Below are 24,016 nucleotides of genomic sequence, written 5' to 3'. Positions count from 1 at the left end.
CAGACGGAAGCATCTAGAATATGTAGTCAACTGAAGATGCATTTAAAAATATATTGCAAAATAGCTGCCTCAGATTCTTTGTGGAATGAGAAAGGATGGAAATCTATAATATAACAAATATGTTCCCCATTTATGGCAATTTTTATACCATTGGATGTCCAATGATGTCTCTTGTGCACCCAGGGACTGTAGAACATCTCTTCATAACTCAGAAAACTCGTATTATGAGTGTCTAATATTAGAATGAGACCTACAGTATATTAAATAAATAAGTAATCTGTTCCTATGAAAGGGTCTGCACCTAAATAGAGGGAGCTGGGAGAAATCTCAATATAGGTGCCCCCCCCAAAAAAAAAGAATTCTGGGGAGGTCTGGTTAATAAAAGCTGCTGTCCTATTAAAATGGGTCTCACTGATTCTTGCTCCTCATGGAAAATGCCCAAGTGCTTCTGGACGATGTATGCTGGCAGATGTGAAAATGCAGTTGAAATGCTGCAAAACTCAGGTTTTCCAACCATGGAGTGGCTGGTACATAGAAAAGGCCTCTGCCTTAAGCATTTTAAACCAGGTGACCCTTAGAATTACCGAGGAATCATTTCAAAAAACGCATCCCAGGCTCCTCACTGGCCTCTCGAATCAGAATGCCAAAGGTAGAGGGTGATTGGATGTGGGATATCTGTGAATTCCAAGCAGAGAGTTATTTTCTAAATAATAGAGATCATTAGCATTTCAAAGAAATTTAATGGCCTTCTTTTTTTTTTTTTTTTTTTTTTTTTAATCCACTTAAACTTTTCCCACTAGTCTTTGCCCTAGGCCAGATTTTTAGAAAATCATCTCAATGAGATCATGAATGGCCGTCATTTTTAAAGAGCTATGCATTGGTGTTAACTACTCTTTTAAAGTATCAACTGGGCCATATAAAACAATGGCTTCCTATGTAAATGTGTATGTATTTTCTCAGAGTTTTGGAGAACAAGTGTTCAGTTTGCTTACATGCCTTCATTTCTTATATGTCTCACATATCAAACCATCATCAGATAGATTTGCAGGTACACAGGGACCATCACAACTTGAGGTTTAAAAGGGGATAAAAGTTTTTGTGCAAAATCTAATGAATACACATGATGAGGTGACCCAAACCACTTCTAGTTAGGTCCTCAAGGATAACATGGATCCTCCAAATGTGTGAAGGATGCTTTCCAAGACCTTTGGAATCCACAAACATTACACACGTACAAATATCATTTAACAGATGGATTCTCCTTTACAAAAGGCAACCTAGCACAGTGGTTAGGACAGCTTTGGAGTCAAACCAACCTCAGTTCAGATCTCAGCCCCTCCACTGTCAGTTGTATGATCCTGGGCAGGACCTCAGTGCTTCAATCTGCAAAATGGGGATAATGGTATTACCCACCCCATAAGGTTGTGGTGCAAATTATGTGAAATGATGCATGCCAAACACTCAGCACTTCACCTGGCACGTGGTAAACACGCAATAAATATTAGCCATTAATAATAGTGATAATAAAAATGACACAAATAAATTAGCTATTAATAATGATGACACTAAAAATATTTTTAAAAACTATTCTCCCCCTTCAGAATTTTAACCATTGCATAAAAAGCAAAATGTGAAATTCAGCACTTGTAAGACTATTAAATTCTGCCACTAAAATAAGTTCTACAGATGTAATAGCACATCTATAAACTGGTACTGGCATGTGGGGGACTAGCTAATCAGGACAGCTGATGCTACCTCCCCCCAAGTCCATAAATGTAACATTATGCAAAGGAAAATATGATTTAAATTTTTTGAGTCCCTTTTGCCCTGGAAAAGGTGAGCCCAGTACTTTGCCCTTTCACAAATGCATGCGTACTGCCCCTGGCTTTCTTCAGAATCTCATCTCCCTCCTGAATCCTTAGCACCTGCTACCTTCCCCACAGCTCAGGGTAACTGCCATTTGAACTTGATGCTGAAGTGTTTTCTCTCCCTTAACGAACAGTTTTTGCCTTGCTGGAGGTCTTCCTAAGAGAGTCTCATACTGTTTTTCTCATTTTTCTAAGGCAGCCTTTGATACCATGAGCCACAGTCAAATGGAAGGTCATATTCTTTAATTCGTCTTGAATTTTTCTCTTGGCTAACAGCCATTGCTTTTTAAAATATGTCACTCTTCCAATAGCACTAGAAGTTGGTTCTCTTTGAGGGGCCATTGTTCTTAAAGAAACGATGATTCCATGGCCTCCAATGGCCCAGTAGAGATGGTGGAACCAACACTGGGATATGGGGTCTCTGGCATGGCTCCCTCACTCCCTCACTCAGTAACCCATTCCCTCAGCTGGCCTTGCAGCCTGCACTAACCAACCGCGTGCCTTAGAAAAAGTCCAGACTACCATTTTATGGACCCTGGAAACACTTGAAATCAGGAATGTTAAGTCAGTTGCTACTAAAAATCTGCTGCATAAATGGGTAAACTTCTCTCAGTTTCTTTCCCCCAACTGAATGTCATGGTAAGACTTGGTAGGGCATAGGGACCCTAAAAGAGGTGAAACAAGAAAACAAAACAAAACAAAAAGGGTATGAAATAAACACTAATGATCACTGCCACTGGACCTCATATGTTTTTTTAAATTGGGGTATAGTTGTTTTACAATATTGCGTTAGTGTCTACTGTACAGCGAAGTGGAGTTCCCTGTGCTGTACAGCAGGTTCTCCTTAGTTATCTATTTTATGCATGTTAGTGTATATATGTCAGTCCCAGTCTCCCAATTCATCCCATCCCCCCTTCCCTCCTTGGTGCACTGGACCTCATATTTAATGCATCCCTATTTATATTATTCCTGGCTTTCCTCCTCCTTGTCTGTCTGGGAAATTGCAAAGCCACAGCCAGAGTGCTCTACAGGGAACTAATGCGAGGAACAGTATACAGATTTGAACTTTGACAGTGTTTCACAGTTAAAAGTGTCCAGTAAGTGATCCTCCTCTGGATCCTGGACCCGGTTGGCTTCTTCTGAACCTTCAGACCGAGCACTGTCCTACACAGCACTCGGCTTCCTCCATTTCCTCTAGAATTATGACTGTGTGTTTGCCAGGTTGCACTCTGTGCGTTGGGTTGCTAGAAATACATTAGGTCGCACTGACGGTTTCACTCTGTTTTCTATAAAAGGCTACAGGAATCTCATGGAAATTTTTGCAAAGTTATATGCAAATCACAGAGCCCCGGCCCTTTTCTTAACAGGATGGCAACCTTGCTCCTCGGTGGTACCTGGGACCTGGAGATCCTTTCTCCACTTACGTTTAGCACGCAGCTCACCGGGTTAGCCGTGCCGCCGTTGGGACCTCCCACCTGGATTCCCATCACCCACCTCTCTTGAGACGGCTCTGGCAGGGCTGGGGTGGGGTGCAGCCTTTGCTCAGAGGGCCACATGTTCCAGGCAAAATCTGCCCCCCTGGGCCATGGGCTCACCCCTCGGGGCCCTTTGCTTCTTTCTCTACCGGGTGCAATTCGAGGTTGCCGAGCTTCTCTCCAAAGTCTAAAATGGTGGGACAGTAGGGACCTGTGAGAGGCCCCATGGCCCGACGCACTGCCCCCCCAGCTCCCAATCTGAACACTAGGCACCCCCGGACCCTCGCTGCCCTAGAGGTCTGCCATGTGAGTGGGCAGGTTCATCAGAGGGACATACTTGTCCCTGGAGTTCTTCTCCAGGTTGAATGTTTCTATTGTCAGTGGCCCCAGTCTGGAAAAATCCGTCATTCTAATCCAGCCTGCCTCCCCCCGTATCATGAGAAGGAGGGAGGAGGAAGGAGGGACAGTTTACGGTTATGGTTTATGGAAGATGAGGGAACTCCAGCCTTTCCCAAACACTGGCAGGAACCACTTCTCCCAAAAAATATTCTGTCTGCTTCAGCCTACCCAGGTTGTGTCACGATTTTCTAGCTCCTCCCTAACCTCACTCACTCCTGAGGTGTCTGGTTCAAAGATCACCCTCCCAGCCTTCCTTGGCTACCAAATTGTCCTGTTAGGGGATGGGTGGGAAGTGGGAGAAGAAATAAGTGAAGCAGACTGGCCACGTGTTGATAATTGTTGAGACTAGATGATGGGTACGTGGGTATTTATTATATCATTCTCTCCCTTTTGTATATGTTTGCAGTTTTTCATAATAAAAAGTTAAAAAATAAAAAAAAAAAGGCCTCCAACTTTCAAAACACTCAAGAGAGAGCCCCTACCCCCAACACAGTTTCATGGAAACCCCACACCAAGGCAAGAGGCAAAGATGACTCCATTACATATATATATGTATATATATATATTCATTTTCTAATTTTTTTAAGGCCCACTGCTTTATTTTCAATAGATTAAACCTTATTTCTAAGAGGTCCCAAAGTTGCGCTTACTTCCCTCAACTGGGTTATGGGGGAGGGCTTGGGTAAAGCGTTCCTTAAAATCCTGAAAGTTTACACTTCCATGTATCTCACAATCTTATTGTGAGGATGGGACTTGTTCAGTGTTCTGAACTTTGCAAAGGAAATGTGCTCTCAATTCAAAGTGTCATTCTCTGGAATTGCACCTGGCTCAGGAAAGGACTGTCTTTGTACTTGAATTTAAATCTAATGGAGAACCTTAACACGGGCATTTGCATGACTAAGAATTGCTGCTGTCTTTTTTCCATATGTCACTTTCTTGAATGTGTTCTAATAAAATGATTCTAAAGCAGGCTGTTGATATACAGTGATTTATAAATACTTTCTGTTGAGTGCTGAGGCCCTTAATTTTATACCAAGAATTCACCCCATCCCACTTTCTGGAAAGGTCTGTTTGTTGGGGACAGATGCAATGAGTGTACGTCTGGCCTAGTTGCGGCACCACTGCAATTGCAGTCACTAATGAGAATCATGTCAACCACAGCGATTTTGTCTTCTGGTTGCCTAGCAGCAGAATTTGTTTTCCAGAATAAAGATGGCCATATGAAGTAGATGAGTGTGATGGGGGAAAGTGGAGGGGGCAGGGCAGGAACAGGAGGATAATTCCCTCGGCCAGAGAAAGAGCAAGGCAGAAGGAGAGACAAAGGCAGCCAAAAAGAGAGGTCAAGTTCTAATTCGTTCTGTTCAGTGATAAGAGTCAGCATGTTCAAGTGATTACTGGTTGTTAAACTTTATTTACAAAATTGCACCTTTTGATATCAAGTTAGAGCAAGTAACAAATTTCAAAATCTCAGCAAACTAGAAGCAAATAAAAATATGTATTTCCAAAGGTAGATATTTTGAGAAGCACTTTTGATTCCAGTCTTTATCCCCCTTCAGCCAGACTGGCCAGGGCACTCTCATGAGCCAATAACCAACTTGGGCCAGTTCTTTGGGACAGGAGGCTTTGTTAGAAACCTTGTAAGGGGCAGAGAAGGCAGGACCAGACAAGGAGCCTTCCGTATACTGAGCACCTTTCTCACACCAGATGCTGGGAAGGCACTTGATATACATCAACTCCTATAGTTTTCAGAGCCATCCTGAGAGGCAGGCAGTACTGTCTTCACTTTCCAGATGAAGAGGCTGAAGCTGAGAGAAGTAAATAACTTGTACAGAGTCATAAAGCTAGATAATAGCAGATCTGTGATTCAAATTCAGGTCTCTGATCCCCAAACCCATGCTTCTTCGGACCACAGGGCTGATGGCCAGTGCCCAGCCTGGGCTCTCCCTTGTACCTTGCCATGGTCTTTAATGAATTTTGCAACCTCTGTGTGCCCTGGGGGTGGTGGCGTGTGACAGAGTCAGCATCCTGCTCTTCCTGTGATTGGAGATCCCTTCCAGGTCAGGGTTTTGCAACCCACATCCTCATACCTGGGACTTAGTTTTGTAGAGCACAGTCTGATGAGGCTGAGATCCCCATTCGGTTCTCACAGGGATTTGCTCACTCAGAAAATATTTCAGTGTCCCTAAGTGCTGGGCATTATGAACTAGGTGGGCAAATATAGACTGAGCCCCTCTTCTCACAGAGCTTACCAGTGGAGGAGACAGGCATTAATCAAGGAACACTTGCATGGATATATAATTGTAACTGGAAGGGACCTTGGAGATCCTTGAGATCCACAGATGAAACTGAGACCCAGAAATGCTAAGCAGTTTACTTAAGACCACATAGCAAGTTAGGGGCAGCACGAGGACTAGAACTCAGTAGATTTCTATTCTTAGACTGCCTTTTCCCTGCTATGTCGCACTCCAGTCTCTTGCATACCCAGAAACTGCCCCCTAACCACAGCCAGCCCTATGAACGTATTGATCAATCATCACACTATCCCCAGCCTAGGAAAAACCAGACAGCACACTTTGTAATGATAATCAAACAGCATAGTGAACTGAACCCTTGAGGATGGCAGTTACCCAAGCCTTGTTTGCAGACTTATTTCACAGCCCAAAGCAAGAACAGAGAGGCAAGGCTCCCATGCTGTAAGAAGAGTGCTTGCAGGTGTTTCAGTGTTTTGGTCTGACCCAGTATTTTCTCATCTCCCAAGTTCACTAGTCATTCATTCACTCACTAATTCAACAAATATTTATTGAGTGCCCACTAGGGACCGTGCACAGTTCTCAGAGCTGGGGACACAGCAGTGAAAAAGTAGAGTGCCCTCATGGAGTGAACATTCCACCTGGGGAAGACACGATAAATGAATACATAGGTAAATATCAGCATATCAGAAGGTGATAAATGCTACAAAGAAAAGTATATCAAGAAAGGGAAGTGGGGAGGGCTAGGGGAGGGGTGATGCATTTTTAGGTAAGGTGGTTGGGAAAAAGACATCCCTGAGAAAATTGTGTTCTCGGTCATCATTTTACACACACACACACAGACGACTGTGCAGTATGATTTGAAAAGTCCCCTAAGTCTTCCCCTACCTCCTTCAGAGAAATAAAGGTTTCTCAGTAGTATGTCCAAGAGCCCAATTCCTAGCTTTCCTTTTTTTTCCTTTGAGCTAAGTCTGTGGTTCTCAAACTTGAGTGTACACCAGAATCAGCTGGAGCACTTGTTAAAACACAGATTGCTGGACTCCACTCGCAGAGTTTGTGATTCAGTAGGTCTGGGGTGGATCCAAGAATTTGCATCCCCAGATGCTGCTGCTGCTGGCGGTGGTGCAGGGACCTCCCTTTGAGAGCCACTAGGTTAAGTATTATAGCTGGAAGATCTCTGCTAAAATCCTGAGAAAGGATATATCTATTCATTAGGATCCATGGACTTTATCAAAGTAGCTATTCCTGGAAGAGCAGGATCCTTAAGAAATGTGACTTTTTTTTTAAACTGGGGTAAGTTTCAGAAGCGATAGCCCAAGACCCCAAGCATTGAGGAGTTAGGGCAAAGGACAGGTCCTTTGAAAAGAAGGTGACAATATTTCATTGCTTGTCTATCAATGCTTTGCATTTTCCTAGCATTTAATACTTTTACAAGCCCTTTCCTCACTACTCTCTTTTGGCAGTTAACCTGTTAGGTAGATACTTACAGATGTCATTATTACATTTTGTAGGTAAAAAAATTGAGACACAAAGAGGTTATATGGCCTGCATAGGGCATCAAGGATGAGAACCCCAGTTGCTTTACTCCTAGTGCAGTGTTCTTTTTCTACTCACACTCTTCATAACATGAGCTGTAGCTTTCTCCTGGGGCATCTACCCCAGGTCATTAAAATCCAGGACATGTAGTTGCTCTTTGCCTTTGCTCCGTTCAAAATCCCACTTGCTGCAAGTAGATTATCCATGTGGGTGACTAACTGTGACAAATACTAAGCCCTGCATGAGTTTGCTCTACCATAAACACATTTCTCTTCTACCAGGTATTGTACAGAGAAAATGCTAACTCATTTTAATATTAGCCCAAGCTAGAACTAATCATTATGAAAGCAAACCTGCTGGGGGAAAAGCAGACATAATACTTTACAAAGGCAAATAGAAATGGTATTTGATTATGTGTACCTTTGCTTCCATTCCATTAGTCAAGATAATTGAAAGTTTCCTGTAACACTAAAGCACGTAGCGAAAGGAGAGTGGATTTTGTTAAATCTGATGACTGATGAATCACTTTCTCAGGTATTTAAATATACCAAAAAAAAAAAATCATGGACATGAAACATAAAATCCTGTTTTCCAGTACTTGCCTTTCTGTTATTTTCTTCAGTCCTGCACTGATTCCTCATAGTGAGAGAGTAAGGTCTCTCACTGAATCTCACAGACGAGGACCCACGGGTTACAAGGAGCTGTTTCCCATCAGCTTCCATACATGTTTTTGACCATCGAAGAGCCCAAGGTTTTAGAAGTTTCATTTCTAAAACTGCCCTCATCTGTCTCTCAACCCATTGATATTCTGACATTTTCCTCCTGTACTGCCCTTGGGACTACTCATTTATTCATTAAGTACTTAGTGTGTACCAGACACCATAAGAGCCACTGAACAGGCTATGAAAATGAGTTAGAAATAATCCTATCCTCAAAGAACATGGCATATATTAGAATCACTTTGTAAATTATAGAATAGTCAACACTGAAGTGTATTCTAGATGTAGATCATAAACCCGTGTGAGCATCTCCCCATTTTAATTCTCTGTGTGCTCAAAGAAAGCCAATTAATGAACTATTTTAGCATCAACATAAAACAGGCATCATTAGGAAAGAAAACTTACCTGGAGAGGAGTGGGATATGGAAGAAGCTCTACTCTGTAGCTCTGAGCACACACCAAGATGTGCATTGGCAGCCCCAAAAGCATGGTGACAAGGAGGCGGTATAGGATCTAGCATCTGCTGTAGATATTCCACATGTGGAGTATAACAAATTGAATTTATGAGGATCATAAAACTTGGATGATAAGAAATTCTATATTGTTGAAAGATCTGGTATGAATGTGTTTTTGCTGAGCTTTAGACTCCAAAGTATGCTATAAAAGTGACTGTTCCTTAAAAATATATAGTTCATGCCCACTGCAACACAAGGGTTGAGCATATAAGAAAACAGGTTGGGCTGGAGGAGATGGGGTGGCATGCAGAGGATTCAGTTGGTTGCATCTGTATTAGAAAAGCCATGAGAAGAGATGCAGACCGTAATTCAACCGTGTGTGTGTGTGCGTGTGCGTGGGTGTGTACCTATGTGTACACAAGTACACATGCACAGGAAAGGTGTTGAAGCCAGTAAAAATGATTTTATGAGGATGTGAGCCCTTTAAATAAATTCCAAATTCATAATCCAAAAAGGAAGACAAGTTTAGAAAACCGCAAGTGCAGCCAGAAGACAAGGATAAGATTGTAGTTCTGGTGACCAAGTGGCTCAAGGAACACCGCTCACACACCTTCCTCCTACTTGTGTTGGGCCATCCGATGGTGCAGCCGCCCTCACTCCTTCCACTCCCTAAAGGAGCTGCTCTGGCTCTGACTCCATTCTGCTTTAAGGTGGGCTTTGTTAATAGTCGAATCCCAAGACAGGGGTTCAGGGCAGATACACAGCTGGATCTCAGATCTGTCCCATGAACCCTATTTATGCCAGCTCTGCAAGCCCGTCCTGGCCTGGGAGGGAGTTTTCACAGCACAGGTGCTGTATCCAGCCTTACCAATGACCATCAAGGGTGCTAGTGGTGTGATCATATAGCCAGGCCTGCTGTGGGTGTGTCTGGTCATGGATAGCGGAAGCCACAGGGAAACATAGCAGTGATGGGGGAGGGGGGCTCTATGTATCTGCCTTTGAGTTTCAGGGATGGTGGAATAAAGTGTGTTATTCTATTTGTAAGGATGTCCAGAGATTCTGTTGCCTGGCAATGGTGACCTTTTAATGGGCCTTACACGCAAGCATCGTGTGAAGTTTTTAGATCTGGCTATACTGAGTTCTGCTGGGTGGTTGCTATGGCACCAATCAGGGTAAAAGGATCCCAGGGTGCGAGTGGGGACTGAAACATAGTTGATGTAGAAGCAGGGTTTAGATTTCACTGATATGGCACACTCACTCTGAGAGTGACCCAGAAGTATGGCCCTCTAGGAGTTGCTCTGGTATCTCATAGATTCATGAGGACTTGCATGGGCATCTTGGCCCTGAGAGGAGCAAGTGTTTAAATTGATTTACACAGTTAACAGTTAAGTTCCTACAAGGCCGCTGGAAGTTAGCAATGGCAATAGGAGGCTTTGTACTTCCCAGATTCTTCCTTCATTCTTGTTTGGCATTGAAGATGCTGACATATTGCTTTATTTGTTGGGACAAGCAACCAGCAAACTTGTTGGAGAGCCATTGATATAGGGACCTCAAAACCAGACCACTACAAATGATCTAAGTACTCTCTGTCTACCCTGCAAGGCAAGCTGCAAAGCAAGCTCAGAGATGGAATAGGTCATTAAAGGGGGAGGCCCTTGCAGGGTCTCATTGGTTGGTTGGTGTTGCAGGATATAAGTGACCACATTCCAGCTTAATGGCACAGCACAAGGTGGCTATTAGGGCCAGACATGTGCATAGCCTTCTAGGAGAGGCCATCAACCCAGCATTTCTAGCTTCTGAGGAATAAATGATTCAGAAATTAAAGTGAGAAGGTAGTTATCCCAGTGAGCCTGATGGTGTTACAAAGATGATTGCTTAGACCATTGCCACATGCCAGTTTCCCATCAGACCTCAAATTTGGCTATAATAGTCAGAAATCTGGCTGTTTTCTCCTGGATTAAATGTCTTATGAAGGAAGCATATGCAAGTAGGGGTGGTGGGGGGGATCCAGAAGATTGAGGCTGGATAGCATCGATATTTACTCTGGACACATTGGTCTCTTTGGCAAATGTTTGACATGGGGGAAGGCTGTCAAAGATTATGGCCAAAGTAATGCAATGATTTGGGTTCTGGAGGGTCCCCTTAACTATCAGAGACTATGGGAAAAGCTAATACATCCTCAGAGATCAATGAGAGGGTCATTTATCCAAAAAACAAGAGAATGAATATTATTAATAATTAGTGACCCTCGATAAATACTAGATATCCATCATATCATTTATTCACTCAGCAAATATCTATTGAATACCAACTATGTGCCAAGCGCTATCCTAGACAACAACAAACCAGACAAGAATTCCTGCCCCCATGGAGCTTACATTCTGATGGGAATACAGACAAATAAATAAATAAAATATATAAAGTACAGATGATGACACATGCTATAGAGGAAAAAATACAGCTTCAAAGGATGTAAGTAGTGCAGGGGATGAGGGAAGAAGTGAGGGGAGAATCTGAGTTCTGGTGACTGACCTAATCGGAGATGCAGAGATTAGTGAAATTAGGCCAGATGGTCTCAAGGCAGATAGTGGTAATGTGGCTGTGAGTTTTGGAGGAGAGGGAGGGTTGAGACTTCTGCGAGGAGCACACACAGGTCTTAGAAATTTCTCTTCATTACTCCCCAGAAAAGCATGAAGAGTTGGGGAGGAGTGGTCTTACCTAGGGAACAGGTAGGGGCTCTCAGGTAAGATGGCCTCTCCTCCAGCCTTCATGCCTCCTGTGAAGCCAAGAGGGTGCCCAGGAATGTGCCCCAGAAGTCAAGTGGGCCCCAGACTACTCCCCCAGCCTCCACCAGGGGTCCAAGTGAGCCTTTCCGATACGGTATTAGCCTAGGTTAGAGGAATCTGGATTCCATCCAGTCTGATGAGGATTTCACCTGTGATGTGACCAGATATCCCTCAAAGTTCACATGATGAGATTCTTGAAAATAAATACAGGTATGGTCCAAGTATAAAATGAGTCCAGGAACCAAGAGTTCATGGAATAACTGTTCATAAATCTCTAGAAGCTCAAAGAGGCTTTGCAGATTCTGAGAAGTATGGTACAGTATTTGTTTTGTCTTTCATAGGCTTAAAATATGAATTCCCTTTGGTTACCTCCCCTGATTCCCAGCAGACTGCCGGGCCCCTCAAGTCTAGCTTGATAAAGCTTCAGCAACAGGAAGAATAGTTCCCAATCATGCCTGTTTGGGACAAATCCCAGTCACCAGTACAAAGGCAGAAAGAATTCCAGTTCTCTTTATCAAAAAACAGCATGGGGCCCTGGGAGACCCTGTGAAGAGGCACAGGAATTCAAGCTAGAGGCTTAAGATATTAACTCATATAGAATCTGTTCCTTGGGCCCAAGTAACAGATATGTTCAACCTAGGTCTGGGTCCCTGGCAGCAGGAAGATGGCTCAGTCACAGTTGTGAGGTAAATGTGGCTTCCTCTCCCCAAACCCCACTTTGGACTCATAGAACTTAGGCAGCAGGCTGGGGAGTTAAGGAGAAGCTGGCTTTCTCCTCCCAGCTGCATCAGTTTGCCCTCAAGAGACAAGCTTTTGGTTGAAGCCAAATGAAAGGGGAGCTCAGGGTACTAGCATGCACACATATACACGTGTACACACACACACACACACACACACACACACCCTCCCATTCATTGTGTAATACCTTCCCATTAAATGCAAAGCCTTATTTCTAGAGAGATACATTGTATAAGTCAGTCCAGAGAGTTGTCTTCCTTAGCTATATAGAAAAATTAGTCTCAAATGGCATTGGTTAGCCCTTCTAGAAAAGGGCTGCATGGAATAAGTTCATTGCAGCTCATTGATGCATGACAAACAAAATGACATTCTCCATGTGGCTATGAGAAATCAGATGTGACATTTGGTTATTTCCTATTTTCTTGGATCAACACGTGTGCTCAGGAGGGGGCTTCTGACCATACCTGGTATGAGTCAACCATCTTTTGGCCTATCCTGATAAAAGTTTAAGTTTGAACTAAAACTAAAACTACAGGATGCAAGAACATTAAAACTTACATGTACATGTAGATCATTAGCTAGATAAAGAACCAGTATAGTTTTATAGGATCCATGTCAAATCATACTAGTAATTGGATTTGTCATTGCTACAGAATAAGTTCCATGAGGGCAGGGATTCTTGTCTGCTTTTTTCACTGCTGTATCCCCACTGCCTATACTAGTGCCAAACACATAGTATGTACCATGAGTACAATTGCATAGTATAGAACAAGTGCAATTTTTTAGTGTGCAGAAATACAGTCCATTTTTAATGCAACCAGACTGGTAGGCAAATACTCCATTACCACTGGGGAGTAGAAGTTCGCAGAATAATGTCATATTTGCAAAAACAAGAAGCGTGCTGCTTGAGTTAAGGATAATGCAAGAGTAGAAGACAGGTTTGTGTGTGATATGATAAGCAAAACTAAAATCTGAGATCGAGGGCCAGGACTGATAAACAAGGAAAGCAATTGAAAAGTTAGCAAAGAATCTCCAAGGCCATAATCAAAGGAGCAAGCAGAAGCCCAGGTGCATAGCCAGGTGTGGGAAACTACCATGTGGTTTGAACACTGACAATTCAAAGGATTCTGATAAATGCTGACCCTTCTCTCAACAGAGTTTATACCCACCCATGAGTTTCTAAATGTATCACTTGACTTTTGGGGCTCTGTAGATAATTTCTAATTAAGAATAGCAAATGGGAAGATTGAAAAAGGAAAAGCGCCAAGGGCTAGGAGCAATAAGAAGGAGAATAAACCCAACAGCTCACATGTCTAAAAAAAATGAAACAATTGTTATGAAAAATCAAATTTGAAAAATGTCTCTCATTTGGTTTGCTTCACTGAGTCGGTCGCCAATGAGAAGGACTACAGTTCCAAAGACATTGTTGATTGCAAATGCACTTCTCCTCACTGCCCTGCCCCACCACCATGCTCATGATTCTCATTAAACATTCCTAAAGGTCTGGGAAATGAAAATGTGAGAATTGATGCATCTGTTGTGAGTCAGCCCAAGAGATGGTCAACAATGGGATCTGATGCCAATTCCCTGATGGCAAATGAAGCTGGGCTTCAGCTTGATTTTACTGAGCTTTAGAACTGTTCCCAAAGTACACAAAAGGAAAATAAAATATGGTCCTTAACTACAAGAATTGTGTAGTCCAAATGGGAGAGAAAAAAATATACTCAAAAAACAAAATTCACACTATGTATGATGCATAACTATTGCTTTAGCCTAAGAGATTCCAAGAGCTACAATTCTCTCTCCTCCCTCTCTTTCTCTATCCAACACTAAGGATGAGTCATAGCATGTAATGGCTGTAATCTTCTGGTTGTTTAAAAAACTAATAATAAAAATAATAACCATGGTAGTAGTAGTAACAACGACAATAATAAAATCTAGCATGTCTTCCCAAATTGCATTTAATTTGTATATGTCTATATTTGTCTTAGAATGGCCCCTTTACATCGGTGTCCCTTTCTTAACTTTATCTTTCCTACCACTCTCTCAATGTTCCTGTACTCCTACCACTATCTATTCCTAAGACAATATCTTCTCTATCCAGAGAAGAGAATGAAAGCAGATGTCTTTGTCAGGACAAGCTAGGTTATGCTGTGGTAACAGACAACTCTGAAAATACTGTGGCTTAGAACAACAAAGATTTATTTCTTGTTAACACTACATATTCATAATGGGTTGGCTCTATTCATCATAGGGAATCAGGGACCCTAGCTGATGGATCAGCTTCTAAAGTTGCCAATTACTGTCCCAGACAGAAATAGAATTCTAAAGGACCTTAACCCAAAATTAAATGATCCAGCCTGGAAATGACTCAACTTCAATGGCCAGAACTAGTCATATGGCTCTACAAAGCCAACAGGGGCCAGCAAACCGATCAAGTTATTTGTCCAGAAGGCAAAGAACTAAAAATATTTGGTGAACATCAGAACAACTACATTAGCAGTAGCATCAAGTCATATTTGCAAATAATGTACGTTTTGGCTCTAACTCATTTCAAATTTTGGTCTACTCAACAGGTGTGTGTGTGTGTGTGTGTGTGTGTGTGTGTGTGTGCATGTGTTTGTGTGAATTTCAAACATATACATTGAAATAATGTTATTTATGTTTAAGTCATTGTTTGCTTTCTGTTACTCCCACTGCCTAATTTTCACTAGGCTCCATCCCTGACTGTTAGGCCCTATATATATGGGGTCAGTGCATCAATGACCAATCAGAGTATAAAGATTAGAAGGCTTCTTGTTCCTTGTGAAACTTTTTCTAGACTTAGGGAATCAGTTTTTGAGGATACAATGTCCTGATGAGTCTAGAGGGACATGAGCTTTTTCATATCTTAGGGCTTAATTTATTACATTATTTGTATGCTAACCTGTAGAGTTCTCTATTGGTATCTGGCATCAGACTCTACACAGAAAGTGTTACACAGTAGGGATATGAACTTATTGAATCCCTTGTGGCAGAGTCACTGACTAATGTTTGAAAGGATGTTTTGTGTAAGTGCAGGAACATGACACATGTGCCACATTGCTCCTATTATAAGTAGTGCTATAAGATTACATGACCTTGTTCTAGAAATCACATGGTTACTCCATCATTAAGCAGCTAATGGTTTCACTGGGAAGCCAGGGCAGCTGTACTATAAACCACATTCAAATTGTCTGTAAACACAGGGTATTGGATACAAGCAGACCTGGGCAAGAAAATATAGCACTGCAATGGGAAGGAAGGAACCCTGGGTTGGAGTCAGGAAAGTTGGTTTTGCTCCTCATTCTGCTACTGACCAGCTGTATGAGCTTTGAAAAACATTTTAGCCAAATCATCTATCTTCTCAAAACCTCAGTTACCTCATCTGTAAAATTGGAAACTAATAGGAACTTATCTCTAAATTTCATTCATACTTAAACATTCTGTTTTTCTATAACTGGCTTAATTGTAACCTGGAAATCTATGACTTTTACTGAGAAAAATCAACAGGCATCCATCCTAAATAATGTAGAATTGGGAAAATGATATTTATATATAAGGGATAACCTAATTTTATACATAATTATTATCTGTATTGATAAAACAGATGTAGTACTAAAAAAGAGTAGTTTTTAATGTTTAGCTTTGAAATATAGGCAGAGTTTATCAGAAATTAACATATATACTCTACTTTCTTATTTATTTATCTATTTATTTAAAAAAATATATTGAACCTCTACCATATAATCAGCTGGGTTAAATGAGCAGAGAGGGACAAGGGAATTGAGAACATTAGCAAAAGCATTACTAAAATAATGGATCATGGAATACAAGCTGCATAGGAAGGAAAGTGATGAAAGGAGAGTATGAACAGATTGGGAGACAGTAGAGGGCAGCATGAACTGGAGTTCCCAATGGGGTTAAAGAAAGGTCATAGTAAGTGTAATTAAATAAAGGAGAATAAGTTGTGGTCAGGAAGCAAGATGTGAGACTTCTCCTTCTGACCAAGATAGAGAAGCAAGGACCAGATATACCTGCCTGAAACTACCCAAAACCACACAAAATATAAGAAACAATTTTCAAGACACTGGACATCAAACAACAAAGGACAGTGTGATCCCTGAGAGACAAGAAACAAAGTGAGCCCTATGAATACCCTAGCTTACTGCCCTGAAATTCTCAGGACATCAGGTTGAGAACTCAGAAGGATCGTACCTTAGTAGTGAGAAATAATAAGCCCTAGAAGAACTAGGCTCTGGTTCTGCCTAATAAGTCTTAAAAGGGTCAGACTTTCAAAGTAACTTAACTTCATGCCAGGACAAAGCTCAAGAGTAGTTATAGGAATACATAAAGTTTGAGCAGCCAATAAGGTATAACTGACAATGTCTGCTATCCAATCAAAAATTACTAGGCATGCAAAGAAGCAGAAAAATATGACCCATAAAGAGGGAGAAAATCTATTGAAACTTACCAAGAATTGACACATGTTAGAATTAGCAGACATGGACATAAAAACAGTTATTATTAAGTGTTCCATACATTCAAAAAATTGAGAGACATGGAAGACATAAAGAAAAAAAAACATGTTGAGCTTCTAGAGGCGAAAACTACAATGTCTGAGGTGAAAAATACATGGATAGGATTTACAGTAGATTAGACATTGCAGGAGAAAACATAAGTGTACTTGAAAGCATAGTAATAGAAACTATGCAAAATGAAACACACAGAGGAAAAAAAATAATTTTTTTAAACAAACAAAGTATCAGTGAGCTGTGGAACAATTTCAGGCATCCTAATATTCATGTAATTGGAGTTCCCAAAAGGGAAAGGGGGACATAAAAATATTTAAAACAATAATGGCTGAAAATTTTTCCAACTTGATAAAGCCTATAAACATATAGATCCAAGAATCCAAATAAATCCCAAGCACAAGAACTAAGAAGAAAACTACACCAAGGTATATCATAATTACATTGCTCAAAACCAGTGATAAAATAGAAAATCCTAAAAGCAGTCAGAGGAAAACATACATGCTATATAGAGAGAAACAAAGATAAGAATGACAGCATATTTCTCATTGAAAACAAGGCAAGCAAAAAGACAGTGGTGCCTCAGAGTGGAGTAATGAAAATAAAGAGAAAACTGTCAGCCTAGAATTCTATACCCAGTGAAAATCTCTCTCAAAAATGAAGGCAAAATAAATATTTTTTTTTCTGACATAAAAAAGTTGAAAAAAAATTCTTCACCAGCAGATCCACACGGCAAGAAATGTTAAAGGGAATCCCTTAGGTAGAAGGAAATGATATCACAGGGAAATATGGATCTGCACAAAGAAATGAAAAGCACCAGAAATGGCAAATGCATGAGTAATATACAAGATTTACAGATAAAGAGCAGTATGAGAGAGCCTTTAAACAAGGATGTTTAAAATCCTCCAAGAGGTAAAGGAGGAATACTATATATAAAACAGAAACAAGTGACTATAAAACAAGAATGCACACTGATGAAGAGAGTATTACTGATTTAGAAAACAGAAGTGAAGAATCTCCTAGAGTACAACCAGAGGGATAAAAGAGATGGGATAAAAAATAATTTTAATAAGAATTCTGGGATAAAGTGGGAATGATAGCAAAAAGACATTTTTCAAACAGATAACAGAATTTTCCAGAAATTAGGAAATGTAGAAACATTGTAGTGAAACTAGAGAACATCAAGAAAAAGAAAAAAAAAATCTTAAAGTCAAGAGAGAGAAAGAGGTGGTTACCTAAAAAGGAACAACAAACAGCTTGATAATAGGCTTCTCACCCACCATGACAGAGACTAAAAGGGAATGGGTAAGAGCATCAGTGTTCGAATGGAAAATCTTTGCAACCAAGAATTCTAGGCCCAGCAAAATTATAATTTAAGAGTAAGGGTGAAATAAGCGTATTTTCAACATACAAGAACTTCGACATTTTACTATTCATAAATCCTCACTGTTTTGCAAAAAGAAAAATGAACCCAGGAGGGAGGAATTAGATGCAAAAAGATATTGTAAGTAAAAGGAGCACTAAAATACTGTGGTAAATATAATTTAATGTTGAGCACAGATAACATGAATAATAACCATTTGAAACAAAATGGAGTATTCTGAGGGAGGGTAAAGCAAGCTCAGATCCTTGTCTGACTTAAGAACAGGATAGAAGTAGGAATTAACTTAGACTTTGTTAGAAAAATATACTTTTTTTTTCTGGCCGCACTGCACGGCATGCAGGATCTTAGTTCCCCAACCAGGGATCAGGCCTGTGCTCCCTGCAGTGGAAGCACAGAGTCTTAACCACTGGACCACCAGGGAAGTCCCAGAAAAATATACTTTTTTAAGGGTAATGTAAGGATAGCCACTGGGAGAAAAGAAATAGAATATATAATTTAAATACTGGTGGAGAAAAGTAAGGAGAATAAAGCAATTTTAATCAATTTGAGAGAGAAAAGGTAAAAAAAGAAACAGAAAATTCATGGCAAATTGAAAATATAGACAAAAAGTCAGAAAGAAGCCCAAGTATATCATTAATCACAATCAATGCAAATGAATTTAATACATTAATTAAAATACAAATACTTTCCATTTGGCCCTATTAATCAAAATTCAGGTATACACTGTGTAAGAGAGATGCAAGTCTAAAGCAATGATACAGAAAATAAAGGAATGGAAAAAGATACACCAAATATTAACCAATAGAAAGCTGGTATAGAAATTTTATTGTCAGATAAGATGTAATCATTTAATTTCTCTTGTTCTTTAAATTCTTATTATGTGTGGTACGTTTATTACTCCAGCAAAGCTAATACAGAAATTGCTACCTGGAATTGGGGTACTGCCAGACCAAAATTTTTTTTAAAGAAAGAAAAGAACAACAAAAAAGGAAAATTGGCTTTGGAAGGGGCTTTGGAAGGGGCTGAAGTTAGAGGAGAGTGTTACTGGAAGCTGGAAAAATGGAGATCTACATTGTACAATGGTGGAACATTTGGAAAACCGTCATTCACAATAATTTGGAAGGCAACTCATATATTTAATGAATTAGTAGATTAAGATGAAGAGTCCAGGAACTTTTTTAAAGGAAATAATTGAATTGCTTAAACAAAAGCAATAACAATGGTGTGTGTGACTTGTAATGTGTGTAAATGTGAACTATATGTCAATAATAGCATAAAGGCCAGGAAGAGGAAAATAGAATGACTATTGTAAGGTTCTCATGTGATCAAGAAGTGGTATAATATCACTTGAAAGCAGACTGTGATAAGTTAAAAATGTAGACCAGAATCCTAACACAACCACCAAAGTAACAGAACAAAGAGTTATAGCCAATAAGCTGTCTTAGTCTGCTTGGGCTACCATAACGAAATACTACAGTCTAGGTGGCATAAACAACACACTGATTTTCTCACAGTTCTGGAGGCTGGAGTCCATGATCAAGGTGCTGGCAAATTCGGTTTCCAGTGAGGACTGTCTTCCTCATTTGTAGATGCTGCCTTCTCCCTGTGTCCCTAAACGGCCTTTCCCCTATGCTCATATGAAGAGAGGTCTGTTGTCCCTTCTACTTCTGATAAGGACACTTGTTCTACTGGCTTAGAGACCCACCCTTATGACCTCATTTAACCCTGATTACCTCCATAAAGCCTTATCTTCAGATACAGTCACATTGGGGGTTGGGGCTTCAGCATGAATTTGGGAGGTACACAATTCAGTCTGTGACATAAGCCAACAAAGGAGATTTAATGGAATCATAAAACATTCTCAGGTAATCCAAAAGAAGGCAGAAAAGAAGGGGAAAGGAAACAAGGAACAGAAAAGAAAAATAGAAAACTAATAGTAAGAAAATAGACTCAAACCTAATCATATTCATAATCACAGTGAATTTAAATGGTTTAGACCATTTAAAGACAGAGATTGTCAGATTGGATTTAAAAAAACAAGACCGAAATAAAAAAACAAGAAATGCACTGTAAATATACAAATAGGTTTTTTAAAAAAGATTTATCATCCTAACAATATTCCAAAATATTTATATATATATAATGGCTACATTACTGTCAGCCAAAGTAGATTTCAGAGCAAAGAATATTACAAGGATAAAGATGGATTTTCATAATGATAATCAAGAAGACCTGACAGCCCTAAACTTTCATGTGTATAATAACAGAACTTCAAAATACATGAAGCAAAAACTGATAAAACTGTAAGGAAAAAATAGACAAATCAACAATTACAATTGGAAATTTTAATATTCCTCTTTCAGTAATTGATAGAATAAATAGAAAATCAGTAGGGATGTAGAAGACTTGGAAAACAATCAACTAGCTTGATTTAATTGACATTTATAGAACACTTCACCCAATAATAGAATACATATCCTTTTCAAGTGCTCACAGATTATTTACCAAGAGATCATATTGTGGGCCATAAAATAAGTTTCAATACATTTAAAGGAATTCAAGTCATATAAAGTATGTTCTTGGACCACAATGGAATTAAATTAGAAATAAATAGAAAGACCTCTGGAAGACTTCCAGGTACTTGGGAACTAAACAACACACTGCTGAATAACGCACAGGTCTAAGTGGAAACCAAAAGGAAAATTAGTTGACTTGAATGAAAATAAAAATACAACATATCAAAATTTGTAGAATGCCCTTAAAGAAAGGAAGATGTCTACTTTAGTGATATGGGAGTCAGAGCAGTCAACAGTGGTGACCATGGCCTGACCTTGGGAGGGGCAGCTGAAGTGGAGTGAAGGAGTGGCTCAATGGATAGAACCAAGGCCAGGGTGCTGGAGGGGCTGCCCGCAGGGAGAGAAGTCACTCAAGATGATGACAGAACTTAGAGTAGAAAGGGGAATCATCAGCCTGGAACCAAAGTCACCAACGAAGGAAGGGCTTCTAGTCCTAACTTTGTTATCTTTGCAAATCGCTTCATCTCTCTGAGCCTCTGTTGGCTTATGTGTAAATAAGGGAGTTATGAATTCCCCCTCTGTATATAGCTTTTGATAATCTCTGTGTATTTTAAATGTTTTAATGTATATACATTTTACCTAAGCCTCTCCACATGCTTTTTGGGAAATAGCAAAATATTAGATGATAAATGAACATGTACACACATAATCACTAAGGCCCGTTCAAACCCTAGCATTCTGTAATTCATGCCCGAAAGCCATATCATCTCCTAAATGGCACTCACAGCCAAGCAGCAGTAGGGAAGGTATCCTCCAGTCACTCTGGACAGTCTAGAGAGCACGAACTTGTTCAGAGTAAATGAGGGAAAGGAAAGGATTTTTCATGCCTCCAGAATGGTCCAAGCTAAGGTTCAGATGCAGGAGCATCAGAGCCCAAAGAAATAAATGGTGAAGAGGCTCCCATGGTTGGAAGCTGTAGGAGTGAACACTGGGGCAGGTCAGATGAAATCAGGCTGGGAGGGGTGTTGAGACTTACAACCATGCAGGAGAGTCTCTGAGGACAGAGACATTCACAGGAGAGGCTATTTCCAGGGCAGCATTCACATGGGTAGGCAGGGGATCATAGGCTGCAGGACTACAGTTCATCACGGAACAACACAGAATAACCAGAACTTGCTGGCAAAAACAAGGGTATGAAAATACATGCAAGTGACATTGGGTACAAGACTTTACTGCTGGCTCTGAGAACTTCAGAGGACAGGAATCTTCTAGAAGTTTTGGGTTTGGGGAAACATGAAAAGAAGTGGTTTCATTCAATATGAAGAAAGTCTAGTAAAGCAGAAGACTGGTAGAAGTACTGGACTGCCTTTTTTGGGTTAAAGCTGAGTTGATTGATATTTGTCACTATTTAATAGGTTTAGAAATTCAAGATGAGTCCTGTAGAGGCTAATTATCCCATCACTGGCACCTTTCCTGCAACTTTTGTTGCTCCTGGCAGGGGACTATTTGGGTCTTTTAAGTTGAAAAGCATCAAAAAGAGTCTTCCCAGGAATTTAAATTAAAAAAAAAAAATCAGTACATGATTGTATAGTCAGTTAGGCAGGTAGAGGGATATTTCACATAAAGAAGATTTTTTAACACTATAGACTTGTAAATACTCTTGTGAATTTTAAACTTGTGAACACTAAAATATATAAAATGAAGCAAATTTGAAAAGAATGTGTTTTATATACAGATATTCTCACAAAACCTCAATCATCATCAATCACTCTAGGTCGCCCTGTATTTACTTCTTACACTGACTTACAGCTTGTTTTTCTTGTTTTCTTTAAGGCGGAGATTTTGGGGGCTCTGCCTGTACCAGCAGTTCTTGAGTTTTCCAAGAATGCTGCAGCATGGCCTGTGTGAAAACTTGCCCCTCCAGTCTGTTGCAGTCTGTTCTGGTCTCCCGGGTTTCAGAGCAGCCGTGTTGCAGGGCTTGCTGTTAGCTGAGCTTTTCTAATTAGTCCTATGGCATTCCCCTCTCTCTCTGTCTTCTTTTGTCAAAGAGATAACGGTTCTATGATCCAAGCTACTTTTGAATTTACTTTTCTCTCCTGATCAGAATAGAAAAACATGGAGATAAAAAAAATTGCCAAACTTCCCCTTCCTACCTTCATAAGATCCTATCATCTATATTGGTTAGGATTAAAAGGTTTAGCTACATATAAAAGCTCCTAATGACTGGCTTAAATAAGGTAGAAGTTTATTTTTCTCTCACACAACAGACATCTAAATGTAAGCAGTCTAGGACTACTGGAGAAGCCACAAACTGATCAGGTACCCAGTCTCCTTCTAGCTTATTCCTCCACCATTTGTAGAGTTTGGTCTAATTCATATTCCAAGATGGCAAGTGTTCCAAGGAGGAGTTTGGGCAAAAGTGAAGAAGAGTCTTCCCTCTCACGTTAAAGAGACTAGACGCAGCTAACACTCAGGCTTACATCTCATTGGCCAGAGCTTGATCATAAGGCTACTTTAGCTGCAAGGGAACCCAGGGAATGTAGTCTTTTACTGGGCAGCAATGTACACCCTCCTCCTCCAAAAAATAAGTCTTAGTATATTACTAAGAAATAAGGGCAGAATGGACTTTGGGGGCACCTAGAAGTCTTTTTGCCATGCTATCTCTTATTATCAGAAAAATGACAAGTGGCAATCTAGTGTACACCTCTCTAATTAATTCCCGCCTCCACATTTTGTGCTTATTTTCTACAGAAGAATATTACTGTATAGCAGAAGTATCCTTGAGACTCACAACTCCTAAGTCCTTCCATATCTCATAAAGGATAGTTGTGTCCTCCCCCCTTAATATTTAAAACATATTTTAAAACAGATTAATTTTTAAAGAATTATGAGGAATTTCCTCAAAATTGTTGATGGCCCAATGCTAATTCCAAAATTATAAGCCAATAAAAGGCATTTAAAATAAAATATATACCCACCCTATTTCCAAAAAGACTTGAGAGAGTTTAAACACTAAAAAAGATGTGAAATTTTAAAATTTAACATGAGAGAGTTCATATGAAGGAAGCAAAAATGTAGAAGTTTCAAAAATGTGACAAAGAAGAGCACAGCTCTTTCCATCCAGTTCAGCAAATTTAAACCAACAATAATCGGAAATCCTTTCTGTATAAGAAAAAATTTGAAACCACATAGGCTCCACTGTTAAGGCATTTCCAATCCAATGAAAGACACAGGAATGTAGACAAATATCCAAGGCAAAGATGTGCTATGATAGAGGTACAAATAGCATTCTGCTAGAAAGTGAGGGAAGAGGTTATTTGGAGCTGCTGATGGTGATGACC

General features: G+C 40.1%; 1 protein-coding gene across 8 annotated transcripts in view; it reads left to right on the top strand.

Annotated features, from left to right (window-relative positions):
• The window catches only part of KALRN (kalirin RhoGEF kinase), a gene marked incomplete at its 3' end in the record, with an annotated part of 654,541 nt that overhangs the window by 461,884 nt on the left and 168,641 nt on the right, over positions 1-24,016 (top strand). For 4 of the 8 annotated variants that reach the window (XM_082458488.1, XM_082458487.1, XM_082458486.1 and 1 more), the window contains exon 34: positions 3,236-4,711. The exons of the other annotated variants lie outside the window; for them this stretch is intronic. In XM_082458488.1, coding sequence (XP_082314614.1) covers positions 3,236-3,298 — 63 coding nt within the window. Of the gene's footprint in view, positions 1-3,235; positions 4,712-24,016 lie in introns of those variants that run through there. 8 annotated transcript variants of the gene reach the window in all.

The sequence above is a fragment of the Balaenoptera physalus genome, assembly GCF_965194825.1.
Source record: "Balaenoptera physalus genome assembly, chromosome: 4".
Lineage (NCBI taxonomy): Eukaryota > Metazoa > Chordata > Mammalia > Artiodactyla > Balaenopteridae > Balaenoptera > Balaenoptera physalus.
This window is presented reverse-complemented; position numbering and strand designations above follow the sequence as displayed.